Source organism: Abrus precatorius, unplaced genomic scaffold (genome assembly GCF_003935025.1).
Source record: "Abrus precatorius isolate BTA unplaced genomic scaffold, Abrus_2018 Scaffold9, whole genome shotgun sequence".
NCBI lineage: Eukaryota > Viridiplantae > Streptophyta > Magnoliopsida > Fabales > Fabaceae > Abrus > Abrus precatorius.
This window is the reverse complement of record NW_020874439.1, coordinates 34,039,411-34,065,603: the sequence shown is the minus strand read 5'-3', so window position 1 is coordinate 34,065,603 and position 26,193 is coordinate 34,039,411. Positions and strand designations below refer to the sequence as shown.

The 26,193-nt window shown below is 32.9% G+C and overlaps 4 protein-coding genes across 6 annotated transcripts; 2 read left to right on the top strand and 2 right to left on the bottom strand.

Moving 5' to 3' along the window:
- Positions 1–918: 918 nt before the first annotated feature.
- On the top strand, positions 919–1,591 carry LOC113850393 (abscisic acid receptor PYL4). Its single transcript, XM_027480927.1, has one exon. It carries the CDS (start codon positions 919–921, stop codon positions 1,564–1,566), a length of 648 nt encoding a protein of 215 aa, XP_027336728.1. The 3' UTR covers positions 1,567–1,591.
- A 6,440-nt stretch (positions 1,592–8,031) lies between these two features.
- On the bottom strand, positions 8,032–11,634 carry LOC113850475 (protein trichome birefringence-like 33). Of its 2 annotated transcripts, none has more exons than XM_027481036.1 (6): positions 11,349–11,601; positions 11,037–11,262; positions 9,379–9,550; positions 9,068–9,267; positions 8,819–8,977; positions 8,032–8,618 (listed from the first exon to the last, which is right to left on the bottom strand). In XM_027481036.1, the coding sequence occupies exons 1-6, from the start codon at positions 11,524–11,526 to the stop codon at positions 8,279–8,281; spliced, it is 1,275 nt and encodes a 424-aa protein (XP_027336837.1). In that variant the 5' UTR covers positions 11,527–11,601; the 3' UTR covers positions 8,032–8,278. The 2 variants fall into 2 exon arrangements, with proteins under 2 accessions (XP_027336837.1, XP_027336836.1); XM_027481035.1 differs by having other exon boundaries at positions 8,103–8,618; positions 11,322–11,634.
- A 1,991-nt stretch (positions 11,635–13,625) lies between these two features.
- LOC113849860 lies at positions 13,626–20,101 on the bottom strand. Its single transcript, XM_027480071.1, has 11 exons — positions 19,838–20,101; positions 18,921–18,963; positions 18,502–18,555; positions 17,780–17,843; positions 16,685–16,741; positions 16,380–16,486; positions 16,227–16,265; positions 15,220–15,308; positions 15,043–15,121; positions 14,299–14,346; positions 13,626–14,147 (listed from the first exon to the last, which is right to left on the bottom strand). The coding sequence occupies exons 1-11, from the start codon at positions 20,002–20,004 to the stop codon at positions 14,067–14,069; spliced, it is 828 nt and encodes a 275-aa protein (XP_027335872.1). The 5' UTR covers positions 20,005–20,101; the 3' UTR covers positions 13,626–14,066.
- A 745-nt stretch (positions 20,102–20,846) lies between these two features.
- On the top strand, positions 20,847–25,971 carry LOC113849426 (DEAD-box ATP-dependent RNA helicase 18). 2 transcript variants are annotated; one of them, XM_027479333.1, is made up of 11 exons: positions 20,847–21,198; positions 21,546–21,782; positions 22,094–22,354; positions 22,609–22,688; positions 22,778–22,883; positions 23,015–23,128; positions 23,246–23,344; positions 23,447–23,536; positions 23,896–24,002; positions 24,096–24,239; positions 25,169–25,971. In XM_027479333.1, the coding sequence occupies exons 1-11, from the start codon at positions 20,935–20,937 to the stop codon at positions 25,434–25,436; spliced, it is 1,770 nt and encodes a 589-aa protein (XP_027335134.1). In that variant the 5' UTR covers positions 20,847–20,934; the 3' UTR covers positions 25,437–25,971. The 2 variants fall into 2 exon arrangements, with proteins under 2 accessions (XP_027335134.1, XP_027335135.1); XM_027479334.1 differs by lacking the exons at positions 23,246–23,344; positions 23,447–23,536 and having other exon boundaries at positions 22,094–22,255; positions 25,169–25,802.
- Positions 25,972–26,193: the final 222 nt, after the last annotated feature.

Here is a 26,193-nt window from a genome sequence, read left to right as displayed (position 1 = left end):
AGACTATCCAAATTCCAAAAAAGAACAATGGTAACGTACATTCCTTTCTTTCTATCTAATGCATTATACAGGGGAATATAAAATGTCAGGTTATGTAAAATAATTGAATATTTTTTAAAATTTATTAATTAAAAGTATATTTTGGATAATTTTTTTGGTTAATGTATAAATACAAATTTGAAAAATAAAAAACATGGAAGACTGACATAAGAAGTTGAAAGAAAAATATATGAGGAAAAACCAATGGTTAGAATTATTGTATCAGAATACAGATTGTGATGAGTTTGACTCCTGCAAAATGATTTTATTGATTGTGAAAAATTTAATAAAAATTGATGTCAGAAAAAGCGTATATTTATATTAAGATATTGTTAGTTTAAAGAGTGCGGTGAGATTGAATTAAAAGGGAAGGAAGTTGGCAAATAAAATAATAGGAATAAAGAAAAGGTAAAATTGATAAAGCCAAGTCCAAACACAATAGAAATGCAAGTTGATGATCCACTTGCAAACCCTGCCTGCGTAAGCTCCATTGCAAGAGATCAATAACAACAATCTCTTCACCCCACAACCCCATTTCTCTGTCTACTCATTCAAATCAGTCTCATCTCCAAAAGCAAGAAAAGAACAAGAAAAGAGAGAGAGCAAGAAAATAGAATACCCCTTCAACAACAACAAAACTAATGCAACTTGTACTACAAAAATATTTACACAACCCTCTCTACTAACTAACCCTTCAACTTATTATTATGCCTTGCCGTCTCACACACCTTCCTCAACTTCATATTAATATATATGCTTTTGCATATTCAGCATCAACAATTCACACACACACTCATATCACATATATAGAGAGAGAGATTGCTAGAGAGAAGCAAAGAGACATTTTTTCGGGGTTTTATTTTTATATATATAAAAATAATGCCTTCTTCTCTTCAGCTTGAGAGGTTCAATCCTACAACCGATGCCGCCACCACCGCCATCTTTAACTGCCCAAAGCAGCCTCAAACGCCGCCTCCCACTGCGGCGCGTCGTCTAGTGGTATCTCTCTCTTCCGGCAGAGGAATCGCAGTGCCGGACACAGTGGCACGCCACCACGCGCACGTGGCGGGGCCAAACCAGTGCTGCTCCGTCGTGACGCAACCCATTAACGCCCCCGTTTCCGCTGTGTGGCCGTTTGTAAGGCGCTTCGACTACCCGCAGGGCTATAAGAACTTCGTGAAGAGCTGTCACGTCATCACTGGCGACGGCATTCATGTCGGTGCCGTCCGCGAGGTCCGAGTTGTGTCCGGTCTCCCCGCCGAGTCGAGCACGGAGCGATTGGAGATTCTCGACGACGAGCGCCACGTCATCAGCTTTAGCGTCGTCGGCGGTGACCACCGGCTGAACAATTACCGGTCGGTGACGACCCTTCACGCTAACGGTAACGGAAACGGAACACTTGTCATCGAGTCATACGTCGTTGACGTGCCGCAAGGTAACACAAAGGAGGAAACTTGCGTGTTCGTCGACACAATCGTACGCTGTAATTTGCAGTCTTTGGCTCAGATCGCTGAGAATAGGACTTGAAATTGTGAAAATTCTGCACAACACTTTTAACCATAATTTCTCTCTCAACTCTTTTCTTTTTTTTATAAAATTAAAATGGTTGTGTCTTCCGGATTTTTGTTTCGAATATGGGTTTGGATCTTGGATCTTGGATCTTGGATCATGGATCATGTTGCGGCATGGACTTAGATATGCAAGCCCATATTGGGAATGGGTAGCTCTGTAGAGTTTTTCGGATGGCAATGGTTGAATATTATTATTATGATATGTATATGCATATATATGATCAAAAGATGTTGTTCATCTACTCTCTCTCTTTTTTCCTCATTGATTCTACCGAGCTTTCTGATCGTGGATTGCCGACGCTCTATGAATTTGCGACTTGGATTCATGTTGATAATTGTGATTATGTTTTTAGATCTCTTTATTTTTTGGGACAAAAGAAAGAAATGTTTAATGTTAGATAATTAATAAGCCGATAAGGTCATATTTTATTTTATATTTTTTTTTAAATTTTATTTGAAAAATGGGGACGAGAGCTAAACACTTGACTACCAGCATTTCATAGATTGATTTCTTTTAGTTTTGTTTTTGTGTTATTGATGTGTTCATATACGATGGAGCATGGATCCTTGCAATGAAAATTTTTACTTCATCGAGTGATGCAAAAAGTCTAGTTGTCTCTTCAATTGATGTTATATTTTTTACTTTTTTAGTAAAATAAATTGATATTTTAATGCTTGTGCTAGTATCTCGTGATCAATTCACAGAAGAGAATCTGAGTGTTTACACTCTCATGAATTATCTTTTGATGATCACAAGGGAAAACCTTTGAGCTTATCTTAAACTAGATCCTACTAATTAGGTATAATATGCATTCAGGGAAATATAGTAAAAGTTAGTTTATTATTGTCTCTCCTTAGGTATACATTAAACATTGTTTATCATATAAATCATGTTCCAGAAAGGTGTTTGCGAAGGATTGGCTAACCTATCTATTATCTCGTGTAAATAAAAAAAACGTTTTATCTTTCTCTTTAATGTTAATGTTCCCATGCAAATTAATCAATAAAAGATAAAGTTGTATGAACAATATATGGGGAAAAAAAATCTATAGGAAGTACTGTAGACAAACGAGCTTGTCTTGGTAGAAATAAAAGAGAGTAAGGATATAATAACTGCCTCTAATGTAAATGTTGTCTTATAATCATACCCCCATAGTATAAAAATTTAATGAGAGTATTCAAACTTCTACTAACAATATACAATATGAAGAATATTGGTAATATAATATTTTTAATATACTGTTTATTATTGTGTAAATTTATGTAAATTTTACTAAGTAAACTAATGGTTGCTAACCAGTTAAGATGTTGATTAATAAATAATAAATTCTTATTAAAATTTAAGTTAAAATGTATATGTTTTTTACAATGATTAATAAATTTAACCAGTAGTTTAAGTATTTTCTTTAAATTAATAACATGGGTACACACATTCTCATCTAATGATAATAATAATAATAAATTAGCATATTGAAAAGAGTATATTATAGAAAAATTATCATAAAATAAAACATCTAAAAGAAAATATTTTTTAAAGGGAAGTACTATGTATGGGCACTTGAACGACTATAGATCGGTCTACCAACCTTTAAAATTGATAAAAATAAAAGATAAAGTTTGTAAAATACTACTACTTACCTCCTCATGTCATTCCATCAATGGCTGAGGAATTTGAGCATTCCTACCCAAAGAATGTGTTTTGATTTATGACAGGTCAATTAGCCAACCACAGTAAGAATATATACATTAAAAGGAAAAATACTTCAATGAATGTAAATGCTATATATAACATTGATGTCGTATGCATTTTGGTTTAAAATGAATATTGTGATGTTTAGCTATTTCATTTATTCAAGAGGGACTTAAAAGAACATCCATACATTTTAATTGCACAATTTAATTAATTTGAGGGATGATTATTAGTTTATATTATTATTATAACCAAGACAAGAAGTCCAATTAGGAAGCAATATTTGATCACACACACATAATTATATTAGCAATTTGATACTTTTATTATTCTCCATTTGGCGTGATTGTTCATCATCATCTTCTAGATCATTTTTTTTTTACTATAGTTCCAAACCAAATCCATCGTCAAAATCTGCATATATACCCGCCGGATAAATCGCTTTAAAGTTTGAATAATTATTAATTATTTTCCAATATGATTGAGCATGTTGAAAGAAAACTCATGTGTTTTTTTTAATCTATGAAATCTTTTTAATTTTCAATTAGAGATCAATGTTTATCACAATTTGTTAAGTTGCTACTTCACGTGTTTTGAAAAGCTGCCTGATATGTGCTTCAATGTTTGTGGTCTAAAGCAGTCAAAGTTTTACGGAGACTGTGTGCCTCAAAGTTTGAATTTCACTATTCGGAAATGGGAAAGGGGAGGACAACCATGTAAATTACTTGAATTTAGCTAATTAAATTTAATCATTTTGCCAATAAAAAACTCATGTAAAATAAATATACTTTAAAGGTAAATAAATAAATAAAAGGACACACACGATAAGAATATTTCTCATTTTAAAAATATAAAAATTATAAATATAAATTGTACAAGATTAAAAAATAACAAGCAATTATATAGCATCTATTTTTTTATTCGTTGTTATTCAAATAAGACCTATTGATCTATATTCATTATTTACATCTCTTCTTATAAAAAAAAATATATTGTTCACATATCTTACAATAATCAAAAAGTAATGTTTCTTTAGTACTTTTTATTTAAGTTAAAGAGTGTTATAATTTTGGCCAATAAAAAATAAATATCTTTTATAATATTTAATTCCTCTAAAGTATTGGACTATGGTTTAAAGAATAAAATATACTTATAATTATTAATTAAAAATCAACGATTTAACTGCACTTTATATATAATCTAAAATATGCTCATCACTTTAAAGAAATTAAACCAATCTTTACTTGTTTATTTGATAAATTTTTAAATTTAAAGATGTATTTTTCTTCCTAAATATATGCATATTAACATATATTTGCGTCATAGTTAACACAAAATGCAAGCCACACGCAACTAGCTAGCAATGTTATATATTCAGTAATTTAATTACCCCAAAGTTAAAACGAAAAAAGATCGAGTTACATTGTGTTTGTCTTCCTTCAAAACTAAATTAGCAATTAGCCAAAGAATGATCAACTTTAATTATGGTTTTATCTTTTCAGAGGGTGGAAATCAATGTGCAACAGTGGCCACCGGTTTTTACAAGTTGCTCTTTTTTTTCCCCTTTTCGTATTGAAATTTACAAGTTGCCTGAAGCTTCTATTAATTTTGTGGGCCCTAAACAGTACTTATGTACGTATTGGTTAAGAAAGGATAACACAGAAACCTAATAATGGAAAAGAATATTAAAAAAAAAAAAAGAGCTTTCTCATAGAGACATGCACGTATTCTATGTATGGACCACCGTATTACATTAACAACAGATATATCATATTTAATTTATATTTATGGATTAGGACGTCATTTTAAAATTATTTTTGTAGAATAATCAACATATGAAAACTGCAACTTGGCAAGGAGGAACTCAACTTGTTGGCCAAACAATATGCCAAGTTGTGATTCTTTGCCATGGCTAATATTCTCTCTCTTTATGCTTTCATTTGATATATATATATATATATACACAAATGTGAGTTGTGTGGGTTGGAAGAGATTGCAAGTTGGCATGCAAGTGGGTGACATTTACTCATTTTAATTACCTTTTTTGCTCATACAGTAATGTTAGTTGGAAGAACTGTGTCCCATCAGTCATTTACTTATTTTACTAACACAAGACTCTTTAAAATACCAATAATTTCCTCTCTTTGTAAATCGAGTATGCTCTATTCCATTTACTCATCAAAAGATTCCCCTTTTGGTTTTCACCCTTCCTTGTCTACCTTTTTTACTGTGATATTCGATTTGAGAGAATTGGTAAGAGGGTCAGATTAAATGCTTATTTTTCTAGGGTCAAAAGTTGTAGTTTTTTTTTTTATATAAAATTATTGATTTCACTTCAACTACATTACTCACAACTAACATGTTCCACTTATTGTTCATGTCTTTTCAAAAACTAAACCTTAGTGCAATTTGACTTCGAGCCACCTAACTTTGCCAAGGTATAAATTGTCGGCCTACTATAAAATCATGATCAGAGGAGAATCCTTCATATGATATTGTAAGTACATGCGTAAGTTTTAGGTTAATTTTTTTATTTGACCTAAAAATAAACATAAAACGTATATGTGACCTAATCATGTGAAATCTTTGGACCCCTTTTCAGCACTTAAAAAATAATCTGTATCTTTATCACAATCAAATATGTCATCTTAATATATAATACTACTAGCCCAAAGCCGGTATCCATAAGTTTTAATTAGGGCACAACTCTTTCTACTTCAATCAATAAGTTGATTTCACAATTTGATTAACTTCAAATACTCAAACCCTAAACATTTTCTCTCAACTTAGATAAGAGCGACATTGTATCTCTACAAGCATATATAGAGCTTCCCTTTGTGGGAGTTCTCAGTCACGTGGGATTTTTTCTTTGTCTTTTATATAATGATTTCTTTTTCTCTTTTTGTTTGTGAGATTTTTACTTATATATGGTGAGTTTTTGTCTCTTTTTGTTGAGAGTTTTTCTTCTCAATCTTTTTTTTCCTATTTTTTTTATCTCTTCTTTTACCATTTATCTTATATTCATCTTTCTTTAACTACATTTAGCTCTTCTCTTTTTTGCATTCAAATTATTAGAATTATCTTCAGATTTGTGCAAATCTATAAGGGAAAAAAAAAAAAAAGCTACCTTCAAGCAAGGCTAATCTGGAAGGAAGAAAAAAAAGAAGAGAGAAACTTAATTACTTCTTGTGGTTAGGTTTATTATGTTGGAAAGTGGGAGATTAATTGTTAATGTTATTGTATTTTGTGATTGAAAGATTGCTAAATTATGTTTATTATTTAACATGCATGCTTGATCTTTTATTATGTATTCATTGTGCATTGTTCTCTTTGATTGTAATCATTAAACTGTCTTAATTATGAATATTTGACTAAAAAAAAATCTAACTTCGTATGCTTAATTCCTGTAATATATATGATCCCAACCCACTACCTACTAGTCGTTAATGTGCAAGTCAATACATAGTAGACCATCTTTATCTTCAATATCTTACGGTCAAACTATTCAAATTCAATTTGTTAGTGAGTTAATTTTTTTTTAACTAACAAAATACAATTAAGTATGATAAGTTTGAATGTGTATGTTTGATCTACAAAAAACGATATTTACATGGGTTTCAATTTCTATTATCTTCCTTCTTCTTCGTCTTTTTCTTATTATTTTTACTTCATCTTAAAGTATTAAATGTCTACTAATTAAATATTAATGTATAAATAAAATTTAAAATAATTTATGAAAATACTTAATAAACTAAAGAAAGTAATGAAAATATAAAGAATTTAAATAAATTAAATTTTATGTTTTTAAATAAAATAAATAATTAAAATTAAAGTTTTGAATTTAGGACACCTTTTTAAATTTAGATATTTTAAATTTAAATTATTTGACTTGACTCTATCTTACACCCTACGTTAGCTTTCTAGTTATATATCTAGAAATTAATAGATTAATAATATTATTTGTACACCTAAATATATACACATACACCTTTCACTTTACCTATAAAATAAATAAATAATTTACACGCACGCACACTTCGTTTTGTAAGAAATGGATTAAGTACATAAAGTGTAATTTTTAATATTGAAAGAGAGGCTAATATAACTTGAGCTTCTTTTAATGACATATCTATAATAAAAGGTAAAGGTAGTTAATAGAACGCATATGCATAAATAGATGGTCAATATTTTGAAATGATATATATGGGTGCCATATCTTGGATTATTCTAATAGAAGATATTGGGCCTAAAAGACATCCGTGACAATTTTCATGCGGACATATTTAATTGGACTGGGCCTTGTGTTCTTTTTATTGAAATGAACTTGGTTGAGCAATACCCCAAAAAAATGATAGAAAGGTTCGTGAGTACATTCTGAATTAGACGTTAGAAAGAAACTCCTATAGAGAACTCCAATGTAATTACTAATTTCTCAGGAGTTGTATAAAGTTATGCACTTAAAAATGAAATTCCGAAATAGTCTTCATTTTCTTGGCGTATTAAAAAACATTTGTACCTGATTTGCAGTAAATTTCTTAATTGAATTCTTTTGAGGGTGTGTTTTTTGTTGCAGTAACTTTGTTCTTACTTCACATAATATATATATATATAATGTTTTATCAAACTTTTCTCTGTTCTATTTGATTTCGCAATTACAAAAGCTAAAACAGAAAGTAAGATACCAGTTCAATTCAATACATGTGTCATCACCATGCTAGTGTACACAAGTAGCAAAATTTGGAAGTTAGCATTCCAATTACAGGGTAAAAATAATCAATTCAATTTTCTCATATACATTCTCTTCCTTCTTTGATGTTAACTACCATTGTACACAAATGCTCTTTCCTTTCCTTCATTCTTCCCTTTTTACCATTTCATATATTGCTTTCTAACAAACCCAAATATTATATCCCCCCATTTACAATTTTTCATGCCATTGACCCAAGAGGAGGAGGATCTCATCAATTTAGATGCACTTTCATGGATAAAATAATTTTGCAAATAGAAGCTCATTCCAAGTATCCTGAAGTCCAGGTAAACACCAATGCACACAATCAGCATAGCTAGCAGGATTAGCTATTTGCTCTGGAGTCAATGGACTCCATTGCTTCTTGTAGATTGAAGTGTGTGCATCTTTGCGGTAGCTAGAAAGTTGGGTAATGTTGAGAAATGTTATGGGCACTTTGGATTTATTAAACACTTCTTCAATTACTTGCATTATGCTTTTCAGAGAGTCAGAGCCCCAGTATGTGGGATCATCAATTGGAGTTGTTTCATTGTAGCAATTTCCTTCTGATTCACCTCCCCATTCTATGCTCCTGCCATATATATACTTGAACTGTATGAGCCATAACATTTTTACAATTCCATATACCAAACTTGTTAAAGAAATTATACTCTTTTTGGAATAAAATAATTGAAGCTAAGGTACATATCTCACTCTAAACATTAGGAACTTTAGAATATAACCATCAACCTGTCACACACTATTATATATATGTGTGTGAGTTATACTCACTTTGCATGAGAAGGTGACATGCTAGTAAAGAAGACTCTTGTCTTGTTGGGGTCCATGTTCTGCTGCACCCATCTAACCATACTTTTCATGGCCATTCGATAGGCCTCTTCTGTTGATAGCTCAACAATCTCTTTCACTTCATCATTAAAAGATCCTAGCCTGAAAATTTGAGGAGACATTAGGAATTACTTTGCAATGACAGAGGCAAAATGAGAGGAAGGGAAGTAAGTAACTTTTTGAAGAACATACAAGATCTTCATCTTGGAGCCAGTTATCCACCAAAGATAGGTGTTGAATACCACAATGTCTGCACCTTTCCAATAACGACCATGCTTATTGATTGAACCCTTTCTCACAATTCTATCAGATACCCTATGGATGACAGCATTATCGGAGTTTGATTCGAGAAGAAAAGGTGCCCAATAGAACTCAATTGTAGCATTGTATTCCTAATTAAATACAGAAAAATAAACAACGAGAAAAAAAAAGATGGACATGATAATGTAGCTAAAACTATAAGTTGTGAATTATGCATAAGCTAATAGTAAGAGTACACCTACCTTGGCAGTGAAGACAGTGAGTGAATCAAAGGTTTCCATTGATTTGGCATGTTCAGGAATAAGTCCATGGAGAAGACATATCAAAGAGACATATTGACCACGGTTGAGGGAGTCTCCAATAAACATCATCCTCTTCCCTCGGAGCATTTCCAACATCAAACTGGCATTGAATCTGTGCATTGGTAAAGGAGTGTGTTACATTTGGCTTAAATTAATGAATCTGTAACCACTTTGAGCTTTGTTTAGTAGATTGAGTTAAGCTGTAAAGTGTAAATCATAAATTTGTGACAAATAATTTATTTAATTTTCTCATCAGGCATGTAATAAGAAATTCACATCCTAATTTGGCCACGTTTATTTGACAAAGCTAAGGTATGATCAAACTAACAGCATTGCTTCTAGAAGAAATCTGGCACTCTAAAATGCTATTATCATATTGAATTTTAATCTAAGAGAATTGATTCATTTCTTGCATCAAGGACCTGTATTTGTAAAGAAAATTAATACAGTAAATTTTAATCTTTAAAATTTCTCATTGGAAACTCTTAGTCTTTCCAATTAACGAGCACATAAAGCAATTAATTTTCTTCTTGTCTCTCCTTTTCTTTCTCACTTTAACAGGAAAGTAGGTATGTCTGATTACACTTCGACTTTATTGTCCAATTTGAAGGGCCATAAATAGAGAAGATCCATTATTATCATTAGGACTAAATAGCTATTTGATCCTCTCTCTCATCTGGCATCCACTCGTTTGTGGTAATGACAGTACTTATGGATTAGATTCTTAAACATACTTTTAAATTCGAAGACCCTACCAATTAAATCAATCTAACCAACCCCTAGAAACACCAGGAGTTTCAAGCTCAAGTAAATACTCATTGATTCAGTCCATTAAGAAGGTAACCTAGCCATAACCAAGGATAGAGAGTATTAATCATCTGTTTCAAAATTGCAATAATAATAAACCCGAAACCAAGTCCAATATATGAGCTCAAAAACTCAAATTTGACATAAATTAAACTAAAAATAATCACAAAAATCAAATTAGTACAAACTCAACGTTTCTCACCTGGGCATACTCAATTACAAATATGTATATAGGTCCCACCAAGGGAAAACAATCACATAATGTTCTACCAAACAAAATCCACATAGTGTTGGATTCCACCATCATGCATGGCTTGATACAAAATTGTTGGGGACAACCATTCAATTGTGATTCAATCCATGGTGAGTTTTGACATATAATTTACTTGACTACAACATTCATAGTGTCCAACCACCTCCATGTCACACGTGGCTGCCATATGTCGGAAACCAGACCAATAACTCCACTACGACCCACCGACAACTTGGACCCGTAAAAAAAGCAAAAATCCTTACCCACAAATCACGTAAATCCAAATAAAAATAAATAGCCAAAACTTAAACTCCAATGTCATAAATATTTTTGGTATTATTTTTCGGAATAAAACTTAATCTAAGTGCCCGTTAAGTTTTAACTCGCTAATTAAGACGAAATCAACATTAAAAATTAAGACGAAACTTTAAATTATTGAAATATAACTCCAATCTAAATTAAAGAAAACACCGAAGTAAAGCAGCTATGGTTGCTTAAGTTATTTTCTAAAAGAAAAAGGAAAAACTGAAGCGCTTACGTGGGAAGATCGCAACCGTGAGGCTGCCACCGCCACCGTTGATAATCCTTATCGGGTCGCCCGTGTTCTTGACAAGTCAACTGTGGCTGTATGTACGGACACTCCGATTCCTCGTACAGTGGCCAAGTCAACCCGTCGCGTACCCACCTTCCGTTGAACACGTCACACCCTTTTTCTTCCTCCGGTTTTTTCATCACCGTGTTGCTTTTCTCCGATGAGACCACCCCTTTAATAACAAAGAGTTCAATTGAGAACCCAAAAACAGAATTGAACAAAGAAAGAAACTTGATTCAATGGGGTGAGTCAACTCACCGGGTGTGTCATCGTTGGAGTGGAGTTGAAGGTGTGAGCGGAATATGAAGAGAAAGTCATGGCCGTAGAGGATGGCAACAAAGAGAATGAAAGCTAAGAGGGTGAAGAGGTAAGGAGAAAAGCGAGGTTTGGCTCTGAGAAGAGAAGGAGAAGAAGAAGATGGTTTCATCATTTGCATGCATGGACCCAACCTTAGTTGTGGCGTGTTCTTGCTTTCTTTTATGTTTCAAGTATTTCACTCATTTTGCAACCTAACATATAATTCTGATTTTTAAAATCAAAAGTAGAAGCTAAGGTGAGTTGAAGCTATCAATGTGAAGCTTTTTTGTCAAAGCCAAGCATTCACGTGTCCAATTAGTAATTAACATTCCACATATAAATTATGTATACATGCGTATAAAAGAAAAGAAACAAAAATGAAAATAACGTTTTATTACTTCATTTATATGTTATTTTATTATTATTAAATATATTTTCAAGGTTAAATTAATGTTGTGGGGAGTTGAAATGTTGCTTGGCTTCACAGCTAAGGGTAAAAGAGAAATTACAAATAATAATCTTTCCCTGTTCAAATAGGATAAACGTTACATCGAATAAACGAAAAGGTATCAACAAGTATATATGGCCATTTTCTTTTTCCTTTTGAGTAATAAATAAGGTTTTGGACTTTAGGTGGATGGTGATTAGGTGTTAGGTAACGTTGCATTTGGAATTTACATGCTTTGTTGCTCTTAATTCTCACAAAAACACAACCTTATCGTATTACTATTATGAAGCTGTAGCAGTGCTACGCTAGCTGGACATTCAGATAATGTTCAAATCATGGGCTGATAAAAACAAGTAAATTAACGATAGTATCTTCGACTAGAGAATCGAAGCTCCTTATTATGATGCAAGTTGTACGCATTTGATGAATGATTCCAGGTTGCATACATTATTTTATTTTACTATATTTACAATACTACAAACGAATTTGGTTGGGAAGTAGTCCATGGTAGTTGGATTTTGTAAAATATATATTAGTAGCTATAATGCATTGACCTTTTTGGTCGAGCTAACTTCAATAATTTTGCATTCACAGAGTGTTTCATGTGGTTTTAAATAAGGACCCTTTGCTATAGTTTTTGTATCAAATGGCAGATGAACGATGTTATCAAAGCGTCTAAGATTGATGTTAATATTATCAAAAGTCGTCTATAAATGTACTTCTTTTCCTTTTATAACAGACAGAGAAGCTATAATATTCAAGCTGAAATATTAAAATTTAGAATCTTTAGTAATTTAAATATTTTGTCGCTATAATAACCTTTTGAAAATTTAATGTTACCAAATTAGTCTTTTAACAATTAAAATAAAGTACTAAGTGATGAATCCAAATATAACTTAGTAGACAAGTGAGAAATCAATGTCATGGGGTTATAATAATGGCTTCATGTGGCTATTGAAACTAGCAGGCTCAATGCTCAACCAATCATGCTAAGTGTCTTGGTCCACAAAATTAGGGAGCATGAAATTGTCTTAGCAGATTTGAGTTAGGCCCATCTCTTAGTGGACCTTTTAATTGAAAACGACAAATTACTGGGTTGACACATGTTATCCTGTTTTTCTGATGGCAAAGGTTCATCACCTTTTCGCCACATTACTCCTTTTCTTTTAAACGCAATGGTTTGTACTTCGCAGCCTTTTGGTGGCCACAGCACTTTTAATTGAAAATCAATCCTAAATTTTAAGTGCTGTGGGTGTGTGTGTGTGAATTTCATTTATTTATTTAAGTGAATTAAATTTTAAAGTTAACTTAATTCCTTTATAGAAGTTAATTTTTTTTTATCAAATTTTTCTTTGAATACTTTTATTAACTTAATATTTAATATTTTTTAGAAAGTGAGATAAAATGATAATAAAACATATTTTTACATTTATAAAGATGTTGATATTAAAGATGAAATATGGTGAAAATGGGGAATTCTTTTAAAGAAAAGTTATGATCACTTATGATGAAAATAAGACGAAATTTTTCCATTTTTTACAATAGGTGCTGAAGACAAACATAAAGCAGTGCTGCAAAACTCAGAATTACATAAATCTGCAAGGGATAAATAGGATGGGATTTGGCTCAAGACAAAAGAATTCAGCTTGCCATTTAAGTTGATATTTACTAATGACTACTGTAGATATATTCTCGGCTTTCGTTGGCAAAAAACTAAGGGCATAAAAACACACTCAAACCATATTAAATTAAGTAGAACCGCAAGAATGATAAAGCAGGGAAAAAGATGGGAACAGAAAAAAAAAACGAGAATGAATTAATTGTCAAAGGAACAAGGTCAAGTTACAATTTCATTCAATCATCTGATTATCAACTAAAGAATGTCAACAAAAATTGTTGGATTAGCTTCGTTATAATCCCTTTTTTAACTTAAGAATCACGCAAGCCTTTTTCTTTTTTTGGTTTTATGATATTTTTTTTTCTCCTTCCTCCTCCTCTTCCCCCTTTTCTTTCAGAGACCGAAAAAAGAATGTGAAATATTAAATTCGTGGAGGGACTGTAAGAACAAGAATCACAGGTTTCTGCGGAATGTTCCATATCAAGGAAGCTCAGGGCTGATCAGAGAGCACCTGAAAAATGGCTTTTCTGCATTTGTCTGCAGCATGTTTACCTCATATCTGAGATTATCCGTAATGAATTTACCAGATAAATCAAAAATCAAAAATATAATCTCAGAAGTTCACAGGGGAATAGGAGCTCCGGTAACCTTGGGATGGTCCCTTAAACTTTCTCACCAAAGATGCACACACACTCTGCAAAGACAAAGTGAACAGCAATGTTCATATAATGAATGCAAGTCCCAACCTCACTGTACATACAATTGAGCTAAAGTTTTAAAATTCATTTTATCTTTCTCCACAGCCAGATTGGAAAAACTAAAATTGAACCATTAATGTAGAATACCTGTGTTCTCCTAGGCAAGCTGACCCAGAAGTCCAAGTTAGGGATAACCTGAAAACAGGGTCAATGAAAGAAGATTTCAATCCCAAATGCAGTGAAGTTCCACAGAAGGTGGCTTTAGAGATCTCAAAAAGTGGCTGTGAAGGATTGACATGGTATAACATTTTAAAACATCATACACCATTTTTGGAACAGTATGAGTGGGTGGAATACAATTAATAAGCAACTTCCGCCATAAGAAAAGAAGGGACACCATAATTCGGGTTTCCGCATGAGAAGCCGCAAATTTTACCAATGACAGTTAAGTTACCCATACATAAATGGCAACAATTGAAATCCACAATGAACTGCAGACAGAAGGTTTACATTGCAATGTTATTCAAATGGCCTCAAAGATAACGACCAACCCAATAGAAAAAGACCAGGAATAACTGAAAAAGGTTTTTGATTTATCTTTTCACTTTCTAATCAGAGCAAGAATAAGGAAACAATCATGGAATAGCCAACTCACACGACCTACATGAAACACATAAAAAAGGTTTAAACTTTAAATATATTTTGGTCCCTGAAAAGCACGCGCTGTTATAGTTTAATGTAGAGAGTAAAATCAAATAAAATTTAAATAGGAACAAAAACAAATCATATTTTTTTAGGTTAAAAACATATCTAAGCCTAAATAAAAATACACCTACCAGGAAACAAGAATAAAAGAAAAGTAAACAAGGAGGAGGACAGGTGAGAACATACATCTATACCACGAATCCCAAGGAAGAAAAATCGATAAACTATACCAGCCAGCAGATATGCAGCAAAAAGGCATAAAACACTGAAATGAGATAAGATGAAACAACTATTAGTAATTTAGCCAAATGACAGCGCCTTGTAATAATTAAAAAGTCCCAGACAAGATAGTAAATTCCTTACATGATTAGTAAGGTGACAAACCACCCCCACCCTCCCCCATGAACATTTACGATCATGGCACAACCAGATGGATGCTTTAGCTCTGTTACCTGCTTGCAAAACAAGATTACAACAAACAGTAAATAATTATTGTCTTTGGTTTTAAATTCATATCACCTTCATATTGCCCCTTTGTTTTCAACTTTCACCCAGCCATCATTCTTATTCTCAAGTTTCATTAGATGTAAATAAGTGTAGGGGATTAAGAGATTGAACACCTAAGAAAAAGACTCGTTATCTTAATTAGATCTAAGAGCTGGTTAGTTTAGCTTAGTGCTGCAATTTTGTCAAAGCCATAAATCTTCCTGCCATCTATATGCAACATCTAAAGATTAAGAAAATGCACTTTGGACTGGTAAGGACTTTAATCTTTTAATTTCACAATCAAAATTCCAATCAACATGAATACAGAGATCAACATGAGTACAGAACAATAAATGCCTTCACATAGTTGAGAGACATCAGACATGGCAGTTGGTGAGGAAAATAGCAGTAAAAAGAAAAATGCAAGAAAAACATTCTTTATTACTCTTTCAAATGGTAAATTAATTCACAGAAGAGAGAGAGAGAGAGAGAGAGAGACTAGGAGGATGCTGGCAAGATAAACTAATATGATAATAGTAAATAAAAGAAAGCCAAGATCAAATATATCACATTAACTAAGAATGTGGACAATAATATTACAATAATATCATTTGATATTATCATGAAGCATCTACAAGTAAGCAAGACTAATAGGAAAATCCAAAAAATTCAATCATGTTCCTCGCTGATTCAAGGGTCCCCATTCTGCATTTCCTAGATTTTCAGCAATTGTCAATGGATTTCAATTCTAAGTTAACAACTTAAATAATATGTACAGCATAAGGACACAAAAGAACTATGATAGGATGTCAGAAACCTACATCAAACAAAAGCAAATAATATGCAAGGAAGCAATAAAATACGTCCCAACATAAAACACTCACATAATCACAGGCCCCTGATCTCTCCAGAGTGTGCGGTCCCTGTGAGCAGAAAAGATTGATAACAAAACTTTCTAATCAGTATTAGGTCCATAATTTATGTTTTAATCAATTAAAAAACTTCAAAAAAAAGAAAAGAAGCAGCAAGAAACCTACTTGTACTCCATTTAAATTGCAAAGCACAGACACAGCCAGTGAACAGTTGTACTTGAGGCCACTGCTAGACATTTTAATAATGACACCAGTGTGGGGATTTTTCTTATCTGCCATTGGAATAGAATTACAGTCACATATTTATTCTAGTTAAGTTCATAATTAGAAGCATCATTCAAAATCACTTGAACCAAATAGTGCATAACAACATATTAAACACAAAACAAGAGCATAAATGAAGCACCAAAACTTAACAAGAGAAAACCACGGTTTGAAAATACGAAAACAGATAGGAAAATTGAGCTTACCAATGACATCAATATCTATTTTGGGGCCATGTCCAATGGCTGTGCACACATGATAACCTGCATTTATCATTTTGTTAGAAGATGTGGATTCCCTGCTGCTTAAAATTTCGTGGAGAAATACACAATAATTGACTTCAATTGGATATAGTTTATTTATCAAAAGTTTCAAATGGTTGGACAAAGCAGAGATATAACTCCAAGATCGATTATCTTGACCTACAACCTTGCCCAATAGATGAGGAAGGGGTCGTATTATTTAGAACCTAAAATTAACTCTAATAGAGAACATAGTTTGTACAATGTAAAGCTGCTGTACTAATAATTTCACTAATTACAAGCTGAACCAAAGTTAATAATGAAAAGATCTTTTGTAGTTCATGTATAAACACATTTTTTTTCAGATGTTTCAATCATTCAACGAGAAAGTGCAAGAAGGGACATATGTGTCTGTGTACAAGAAAATGAACTAATAATAAAAAGCACCAACATGAGAGAATATAGGTTCTTCATATGCCAAAAGCAACAAACAAAAAATGATAAACAAATGAAACAAGAAGACAATATGCAAAAATATTATTAGCAACAAAACTTGCAGAAATGGAAAGGTCTATTAAGTCTTTTCTTTTTCAGTAAATTTAATTAGCTACTCAGAACCAGCTCAGTCATGCCATCGAGTAATATAAACTGCTTTTAAAGAAAATTAAAGCATTTTCAGACAACCTAAATTGGGTGATGTGAAAGTAGAATCTGTATTTTACAGTAAAAGAGAAGTAGAGATACTTGGAGCAGGTTCTGCCAGCAACAGAGACTAGAAGCAAAAAATAATCTGAAACATGTTTTTACTTAATGAAGATCTTCAAAAAATGCTTCTAAACAATGAAATTAATACTAAAAGTCAAACAGGCACTAATTATATGATTGAGTAACTGTCTATGTTATATACAATGTACAACACAACAACTGAACAAAGTAAAGTATTCAGTTGAATCAGTTCTATCACTGCTACCGTGGGCATAAAGCAGTAGAATAGAACTAGACATAATTTACATACAGAAGCAAGTAAATGGGAGAAAACAGAGGCGTGAGGAATTCTACCTCCAATGTTGTTTGCCACAAGTGCATTGCATTCCATCCCACAACGGTTGGGTCCTCCACAATCCTTGAATACAATAAGAGAATCAAATAAGCACAAAATTTGATACAATTATGGAAAAATAAATTTGTTTTTGAGATAAGAAATAATAAATTATTAAATACATTCCATTATTTTCAGATCTTACATGAAATAACCTTTGAACAGCCTTAAAATCCTACCCAAAGTGGCAACGCCTGTCCCTGCTGCTATCTAGCACTGATATGTGCTAACCTTTCCTCTCAACATTTTGACATAGCATCACTTTTATGTGAACAGTGACCATTAGGTACTAGCCTAGACCAACTGATTGCTAACTTGTTAGTAAATTAAACTATATATAGTTTCCAATCAGCTTCATCTTTTGGAACATTTATAATACATTTTACATTGTGATGCCAACCCATGCTTGAGTATAAGGTAACTAATCTTATAATTTATTCTTCCATATTCATAAAACTGTACAAGTTTTCTGTTATTTGTTGTTTGGCTTCTTGGTCTAAGAATGTGAGAGGAAGTACGAAAGCATTAGAGCTTCATATATACATTGGGTTTATTTCCTATGAGATCAGATCTCTGAAATGATTTTTTAACAAGGCATGACCATAAATCACATTAATTATGATTATTAATGTCACTCAATCAACATAGAGAAAAAGCTTTACAGAAAAATATACGCATTTACCCAGCAGTCAGCACATGTTGGAGGGTCATGATTGAAAAGCATTCCATCGCATAGCTGCTCAAACAACCAATGCACAAAATTCATTTATAGATTGACTTGGCACAAACTTTAAACTACATTAGGACTATCATTGCTTATAAAAATATATGCTGCGTTTTGCAAGTCCATCTATTTGTAGCCAGACAAACTAAAGTGCAACCTTTACCTTGCATAGTTAGATTTATAACAAACACATATTCAGTCATTGAAGGACCAAAATGAAGCAAGGTTCTTTACAGAATACAGAGTTAGTGTGCCAAAGTGCCAAACAAATGTCTAAAATTGATGACAATGACAACAGACAGCTAAAAATATTACTAATTAATGGAAACAGTACTAGCAAGAAACCAACGAAATAAGTGAGACCTGATGGGGCCAACCTGAAACCAAAGGGTAGTGCCGTTTACTGCCACTTTGTAAAATCTACAAGCACAGAAATAAATACAAAAATGAAATCTTCAGTCAAAACCATAGAATTGCCACAAACTAATTATATTTACAACAACAAAGTCTTATCCCACTAAGGATGCGTCTGGAACCACTGTTTAATTAACTACTTATTCAATAAGCTCTTTCTATATGATGACTTATCCAATAAATTTGACCATAACGCTTCTCTTACTTCTTAGTTTATGCTGAAAAGAGCTTATATAGCTCAATTTGAATAAACTTATACAAAAGTACGTATAGAAAAAGAAAATAAGCAAATAAAACAAATTAAAATAATCTTATGCTCTTTTGTTTTTCAGAAACTTTCTCAATTAACTTCTCCAAAACATGAGATGCATAAGTTAATTTTAACTTACGAAAAATATTGTATTTATTTTATCTCCTTGTTTTCTTCTATTACTAAAGAGAAAACTTACTCAAACCAAATCTATATAAAAGAAAAAAACCTTCCTGAAATAAGGTGAAAATAGCCTATAGGAGTATTTCCAAAAGCTTTTTATAATCTCTTTCAAACTCAACCTAAGTATAGATCATATAATGCCAATAGAGTCATTCTAAAACCAAAATTTCAGAGATATATAAAGACAGTGAAATCCTTTTTCAAAATAGTGACATAAGGACCAACAACACCAGAGTCCAAACACTGACCGTAAAATTCCATTCCCTAAACAACAAAATTCTAGAACCTTCGAAACACTGAGCACGTTGCAGTTATAACTAAATCAGGAAACTCGAATAAAAAAAGATAATCAAATTGACCAAAATAAAAATATGCTAATAGAGAAAAGTTAATGAAAAAGGGAAACGACGTCGAATCAAGGGACAGAAGTAGAGAAAGAGGGTGCACCCGTCTTCGCTGAGGATGCCATGAGGGAAGTTGGGAATGGGAGAAGAGAGAGTGTAATTGTAAAGCTTGTTTGAGTCGAGAAAAGAGAATCGGCAAGTGGAAGTGGCGGTGGCCGTGGCGGAGGTGAGAGAGACGAGTAGGTGAAAGAGCGTGATGAGAGTGAGCATTGTGAATGTTGCAGAGCGAACACAAAACCCCAATTGAATTACTTAATTACTCTTTCATTTCATTGTTTCTTCCTCTACTGAGATGAGATGTGGAAGCAGCAGCAACAAATGGGGGAAACATCTTCGTGGGGACCACGTGTACGGTTTATTTAACTCTCTTCTTCCTAATTTTATTTAATTTCCTTAATCCACCTCCGTTTTGCCTCACAACCATGTCCTCATGAAGTTTAATTATTTTATTTGGGGGAAATTAATCATTTAAATTATTTTTTTAATTGTTTTTGAAAATAAAACAAAAAAGCACGAATTTTTGTTTAGTTAAATATGTTAAAAAATAATCTTATGTTAATAAAAAGTAATATTAAAAAATTATTTTTTAGATTTAATTTAATTTAATTTAATTTATTATTGTTTTTATTATCTCCTAGGTTCTTCTATTAGAGCGAGAAGTGTGATGCATTTTTGTCTTTAAAACGTTGCTATATTTTAAGTGACTTTTCTGTTAGTGTTAGTTAAAGTAGTTAAATTAAAACCTATCATGATTGGTTTTTTATTATATCATTTATTTTACAAGTGTTAAATTTAATACATTAATTATGTAAAGATGATAAAAATAATAATAAGTTCGGACGTTAAAAACTATAACATAACATTTTAGTGTATTATGTCATAACTATATATTTTTCTATTTTATTTTCATTTATAATTATAATTCAATGTTATCTTGGTTAAAAGAGATAACTTTTTTTTTCCTCACATATTTTAACTTTTAAATAATAATATTTGGCAATTAAAGAGCGAGGAAGGGTATTCCGCGTAATTTCAATAACTCGCGAGAATTACCTTATACAAAGAACGAGAAAAGAAGGAAATTGCGCAAAAGCAACACACACACACACTAAACGGTGAAGTGCCGCGCAGCCAGAAGCAATGGATTCCGATTTCCCCAACAGAGCGTTGACGAACACGCGCTTTTCCGAGCTGAACCCGCCACTCTCCGACGGGGTTCTCCAGGCCCTATCAAACTCCGGTTTCGACTTCTGCACACCGGTTCAAGCCGCCACAATCCCTTTACTTTGCAGCTTCAAGGACGTCGCCGTCGACGCCGCCACCGGTTCTGGAAAAACCCTAGCGTTTGTTGTTCCACTTGTTGAGATTCTTCGACGCTCCTCTTCTCGTCCCAAGCCTCATCAGGTTCCTTCATGTTCTCTTTTGTTGAGCAGTGAATGTAGTTTGCTATTCGAATTTTAAATTATGCGCATCCCTTAAATTCGAACAAGGTTGATTCAAGGCTTAATGATTTCACCTTTTAAAATATTAAAATTACTTTATCGTATTTTTTTTAGTACTAAAAAATGTATTATAATAAAATAATCCTTTTTTCAGTTGTTGTTGATTCTGAGAGAAAAAATTATGGAAAATTTGGAATGGATTACTGGATTGTAGTTATTGATGTGTTAATTCCAATTTGTTGATGTGTTAATCACAATGTATAAAAGGAAAAATTATTGGGCTAAAATTGTATGTATCATTTTTTTAAGGTACTAGGAATAATTATATCACCTACAAGGGAGTTATCATCCCAAATATATCATGTTGCACAACCTTTCATCTCGACGTTAGTGAATATTAAGTCCATGCTCCTTGTTGGTGGAGTAGAAGTAAAAGCAGACATGAAGAAAATAGAGGAGGAAGGAGCAAACATATTGATTGGCACGCCTGGTCGGCTATATGACATAATGAATCGGATGGATGTCTTGGAATTTAAAAGCCTTGAGGTATGTGTTTCACTCTTAACTTTCATGGATGATTTGATGTTGTTTATATACATAGGATGCGAAGATTTACTATAGGAAGAACGTTTGAGACTAGTTTGGTTCTGTTAACAAAATTTTTAATCGATGCTGCTGCATCCTGCTATAGGATCCTTGATCCTCTATGTTATGTATGCATTAGCAGAGACCACAGGTTCATTACCTCACGCTGCAATGTTGATCTAAGTGCAGTTTGAAAATTTTGCCAAATAAAATGATTTGATGTATTTTTTCATCACTGTAGTCAGTTGACATTTTTGTGATTACGCATGCAGATTTTGATTCTTGATGAGGCTGATAGACTCTTAGATATGGGATTCCAGAAGCAAATAACTGCTATTATATCCCACTTGCCTAAGCTTCGTAGAACTGGTCTATTTTCTGCTACTCAAACTGAGGCTGTTGAAGAGCTTTCTAAGGCAGGATTGAGGAACCCTGTAAGGGTTGAGGTTCGAGCAGAAACAAAATCAGAGAATGGTCCTGCGGCATCAAAACAACTAGAATCTTCTAAGACACCTTCAGGACTTCACATTGAGGTAAAACTTATGAGGCATTCTAGCATGCTGCAGATTAGATGTAACTTTGCTATCCAATGATTTCATTTTGTCATCTGAGTAGTGGAACTGGAATCATTTCAATAATTTTTTTTGGTAATTTAGCAGTGTTCTCTGGCTGGCATTCTTACTAGAATCCATACAATATGTTTCATATACTGCTAATAGATGCATAATACAGTTTATGTTTACCCTTTGCTTATCTTCATCCTGTTCTTTTCCTTTTGAGTTTGCAGTACTTGGAATGCGACGCAGATAAGAAGCCATCACAGCTGGTAGATATCCTTATTAAGAACCGCTCAAGAAAAATTATAATGTGAGATACACATTGATAATCAAATATGTGATTTGTGCAGTAGATTAATAGTTTATCATACTCAAAACATCATTTCTACTCAAATGCAGATATTTCATGACTTGTGCTTGCGTTGATTATTGGGGAGTTGTCCTTCCTTGCCTTCCTGTTTTGAAAGGTTTCTCCTTGATCCCCCTACATGGAAAGATGAAGCAGGTATATCTTTTCAATAATGAAGCATATATTCTGTACATCAGGATTGTTTTTTCTTATTTCCTGTTATTACTGTCAATTTCTTATTATTGCTATACTTGGTTGATTATTCATTTGTTTATTTTAACATACAGTCTGCCAGGGAGAAAGCACTAGCTTCATTTACATCCCTTTCAAGTGGCATTCTTCTATGTACGGATGTTGCAGCACGTGGACTCGACATACCGGGTGTAGATTGTATAGTGCAGGTAGTTCTCTGACCTTTTAGATGCTACTGTCCATTGTTTATTGTGTTTCATATTCTCTCTCTCTCTCCTGGTTCAAGTAAGTTCTATACGTTGTGGCTCAAATGTTTTCTTGTGCAGTATGATCCTCCTCAAGATCCAAATGTTTTCATACATAGAGTAGGTCGAACTGCTCGGCTGGGTAAACAAGGACATGCTGTTGTCTTCTTATTACCAAAGGTTTGGTCACAAGTATATTTATGCTGTAATGCTTTTGATAATCTACATAGGATTCTTTAAGTTTGTTCATTTTCTGGCAATGTAATGTATATAAATGTGTAGGAGGAGGCTTATGTAGAATTCCTGCACATAAGAAGAGTTCCTCTTCAAGAGAGAAGATGCTCTGATGATTCATCTGATGTTGTTCCTCAGGTTTGCTCCAGCCTTTACTATTCTTGTTATTTGTATAAACACAACAGGAAGACCCCTTTGTTATGATTTTTAATGGGGTTAGTAATAGTCATTAGATCTCTGTGAGCTAATTAATCATTTGTTCTAATAGAGTGAACAGAATGATTAGTGGAAATAAATTCCTGATACAATATACCAAAGCCCTGATTGCTACTTAGGATGATGCTGATACTGCTCATTCACTCTTGAAATTTGTTTTTGATTGATTGTTTTTGTAAACATGCTTATGCAGTCCGATCTTATCACTGCAAATTGTTTATCAAAATATTTTTTTTTTTCCAGTCTTCTGATAACAATACTATTAATCAAACTTGCTTCAGATTCGCTCTGCTGCAAAAAAAGATCGTGATGTCATGGAGAAGGGAGTCAAGGCTTTTGTTTCTTACATCCGTGCTTATAAAGAGCATCACTGCTCTTATATTTTTAGGTAAATAATTTTTACATATAATGTTGCATGCACTCTATAATGAAATATCAACATTATCAAACTAATCGTTCTTGTTCCCACCCTAACATACAGGTGGAAAGAACTTGAAATTGGCAAATTGGCCACGGGATATGGCTTATTGCAACTTCCTTCAATGCCAGAGGTAAAACATCACTCACTTTCCACTGATGGATTTGAACCAGTTGAAGATATCAATCTGGGGGACATTAAGTACAGGTAAAACTATTTTCATAGGATAACATTTCTCCCAAAAGCTCAAACAGTTAGATGAGTTTATGAATGGTTTTATGTTTAACATCATGGGAGCCCTTTGGGTTTAACCTTGTGCTGAAATTTATCTTTTTTCTGAACAATGAAGGTGGCATGGATCAAACTCCTGGCCACTTGGTCAGTAAACTCTGATATCATGTCAAGAACCTTATTTCCCCAAAAGTCAAGCTGTTTGGTTACTTAAAACTTATGAATGGTTTACTTCTAATATGCATCAATTGTACCAATGTTATTGAAGGAAAAGCTAATATAGCTTACATCTGTGTTATTTTTTTTTTATGGTCGTACTTTTAAGGGGCAGCAATCAAATAAGTTAACAAGTACCTTAACATGGTTTGTTTGATTTGAAGCTCACTAATGTTGAGGACTCTAGTTGGAACAATATAAAAGCTCAATAGTTTTGGCGTGAGCTAGATATAATAATGTATGACACTTATTTTATTTTATAAAATCATAATGTAATATAAATTTAATTGTATAATTTAGTTTAATATTTTCAATTATAATTCAAATTGAGCCTGAGCTTGAGTTTGAAATTTAAAATAGAGTTGGAGCTTGAGTTTGTTTTTTCAAGTTTATCTCTAATTTTTAATTGAATTATAGGTGGAAAGTCATTTTAAGCGACTCTTGAAGAGGGGAGGTATTTGGAAACCGATATTTTGTTTTATTAATTCTATGTTGATCTTGATTAAGGGATTATTTGATGCCCCTTTTCATGATATTAGAATGAAGGAAATAAAGCTCTTGCCACCTAAGACAATTGAGTTTAATATGAATGTCCTGGATTCATATCCAGTGTTTTTCTATGGTCCTAAATTTTCTTCTCCTTTTGCTCTTAGAAACCCATGCTGATGGCTTACAACTTCATTATATAGGGATAAATCACGAGAGAAACAAAGGAAGAAGAACCTGCAAGCAAAGAAAGAAGCCAAAGAGAAAGAGCCGAAACCTCAAAAACTAAGCAAAACCCAAAATGCACCTACTGTCATGCGGAAGAAAACAGCTCGACAGAGACGTGCTCAGCAGACAATTGAAGATGAGGAAGAGTTGATGCAAGAATACCGCCTGTTGAAGAAATTGAAAAAAGGAACCATAGATGAGAATGAATATGCCAAGTTGACGGGCACTGAGGAATTACTTTGAAAATAAAGTTTTCATGCCTGATTATGCTGTTCTGGATATCATGGTTGGTGTTGTAAAAGGGTTCAGTAATGAATGACAATTCCAAAAACCACAAATTTGGCCAGTAAATTATGGCATCCTTGTGACATGGTTCAATTGAAATTATTTGAAAGATCAAAGATAAATGCATCTCTCACTAGTAATGGAGTTTGAAGAGTCCTGCGGTTCGATTTCCATTTGGTTGGTGCTAAAGACCTTATAGGACTTCGACAATGAACTGAATGACATTTAGAGATTGCTATGCATGGAAAGTGAAGACGGCGCAGAGATTTGTGGAAAGGTACAATTTGTTAGATGAAAGAAAAAGAGCCTTTTATCTGAATCAAGTTTTTGCCCCATTATTCTTTGTTTAAAGATACATTGATCATGTGATCTTGTTTAGTTGTTTGTAACATCAATAAAGTCATATATCAAAGAATTTTGCAGTATACTCATCACATAATGTTAATATATTAAGAGGGGAAAGCCATTTTTTTTCGCACCCTTGAAGTTCTGTCCTTTAAAGCGATGAATGAATTAACTTTTGATTGGATGTTTTCTTCAATGGAAAGAACTTTTTCTACCTTTGAAGCAAGATTACAAGTCATTAAGGAGGCTAAGCCAGCAAAGCTGAGAGGCAAATTTTAACTGCAAGGTTCAAAACAATTGAGTGACAAAGTGACCAACCACTTAAAGATTCATTCAAACTTCAAAGTAACACCATAAGTATCTCTCCACT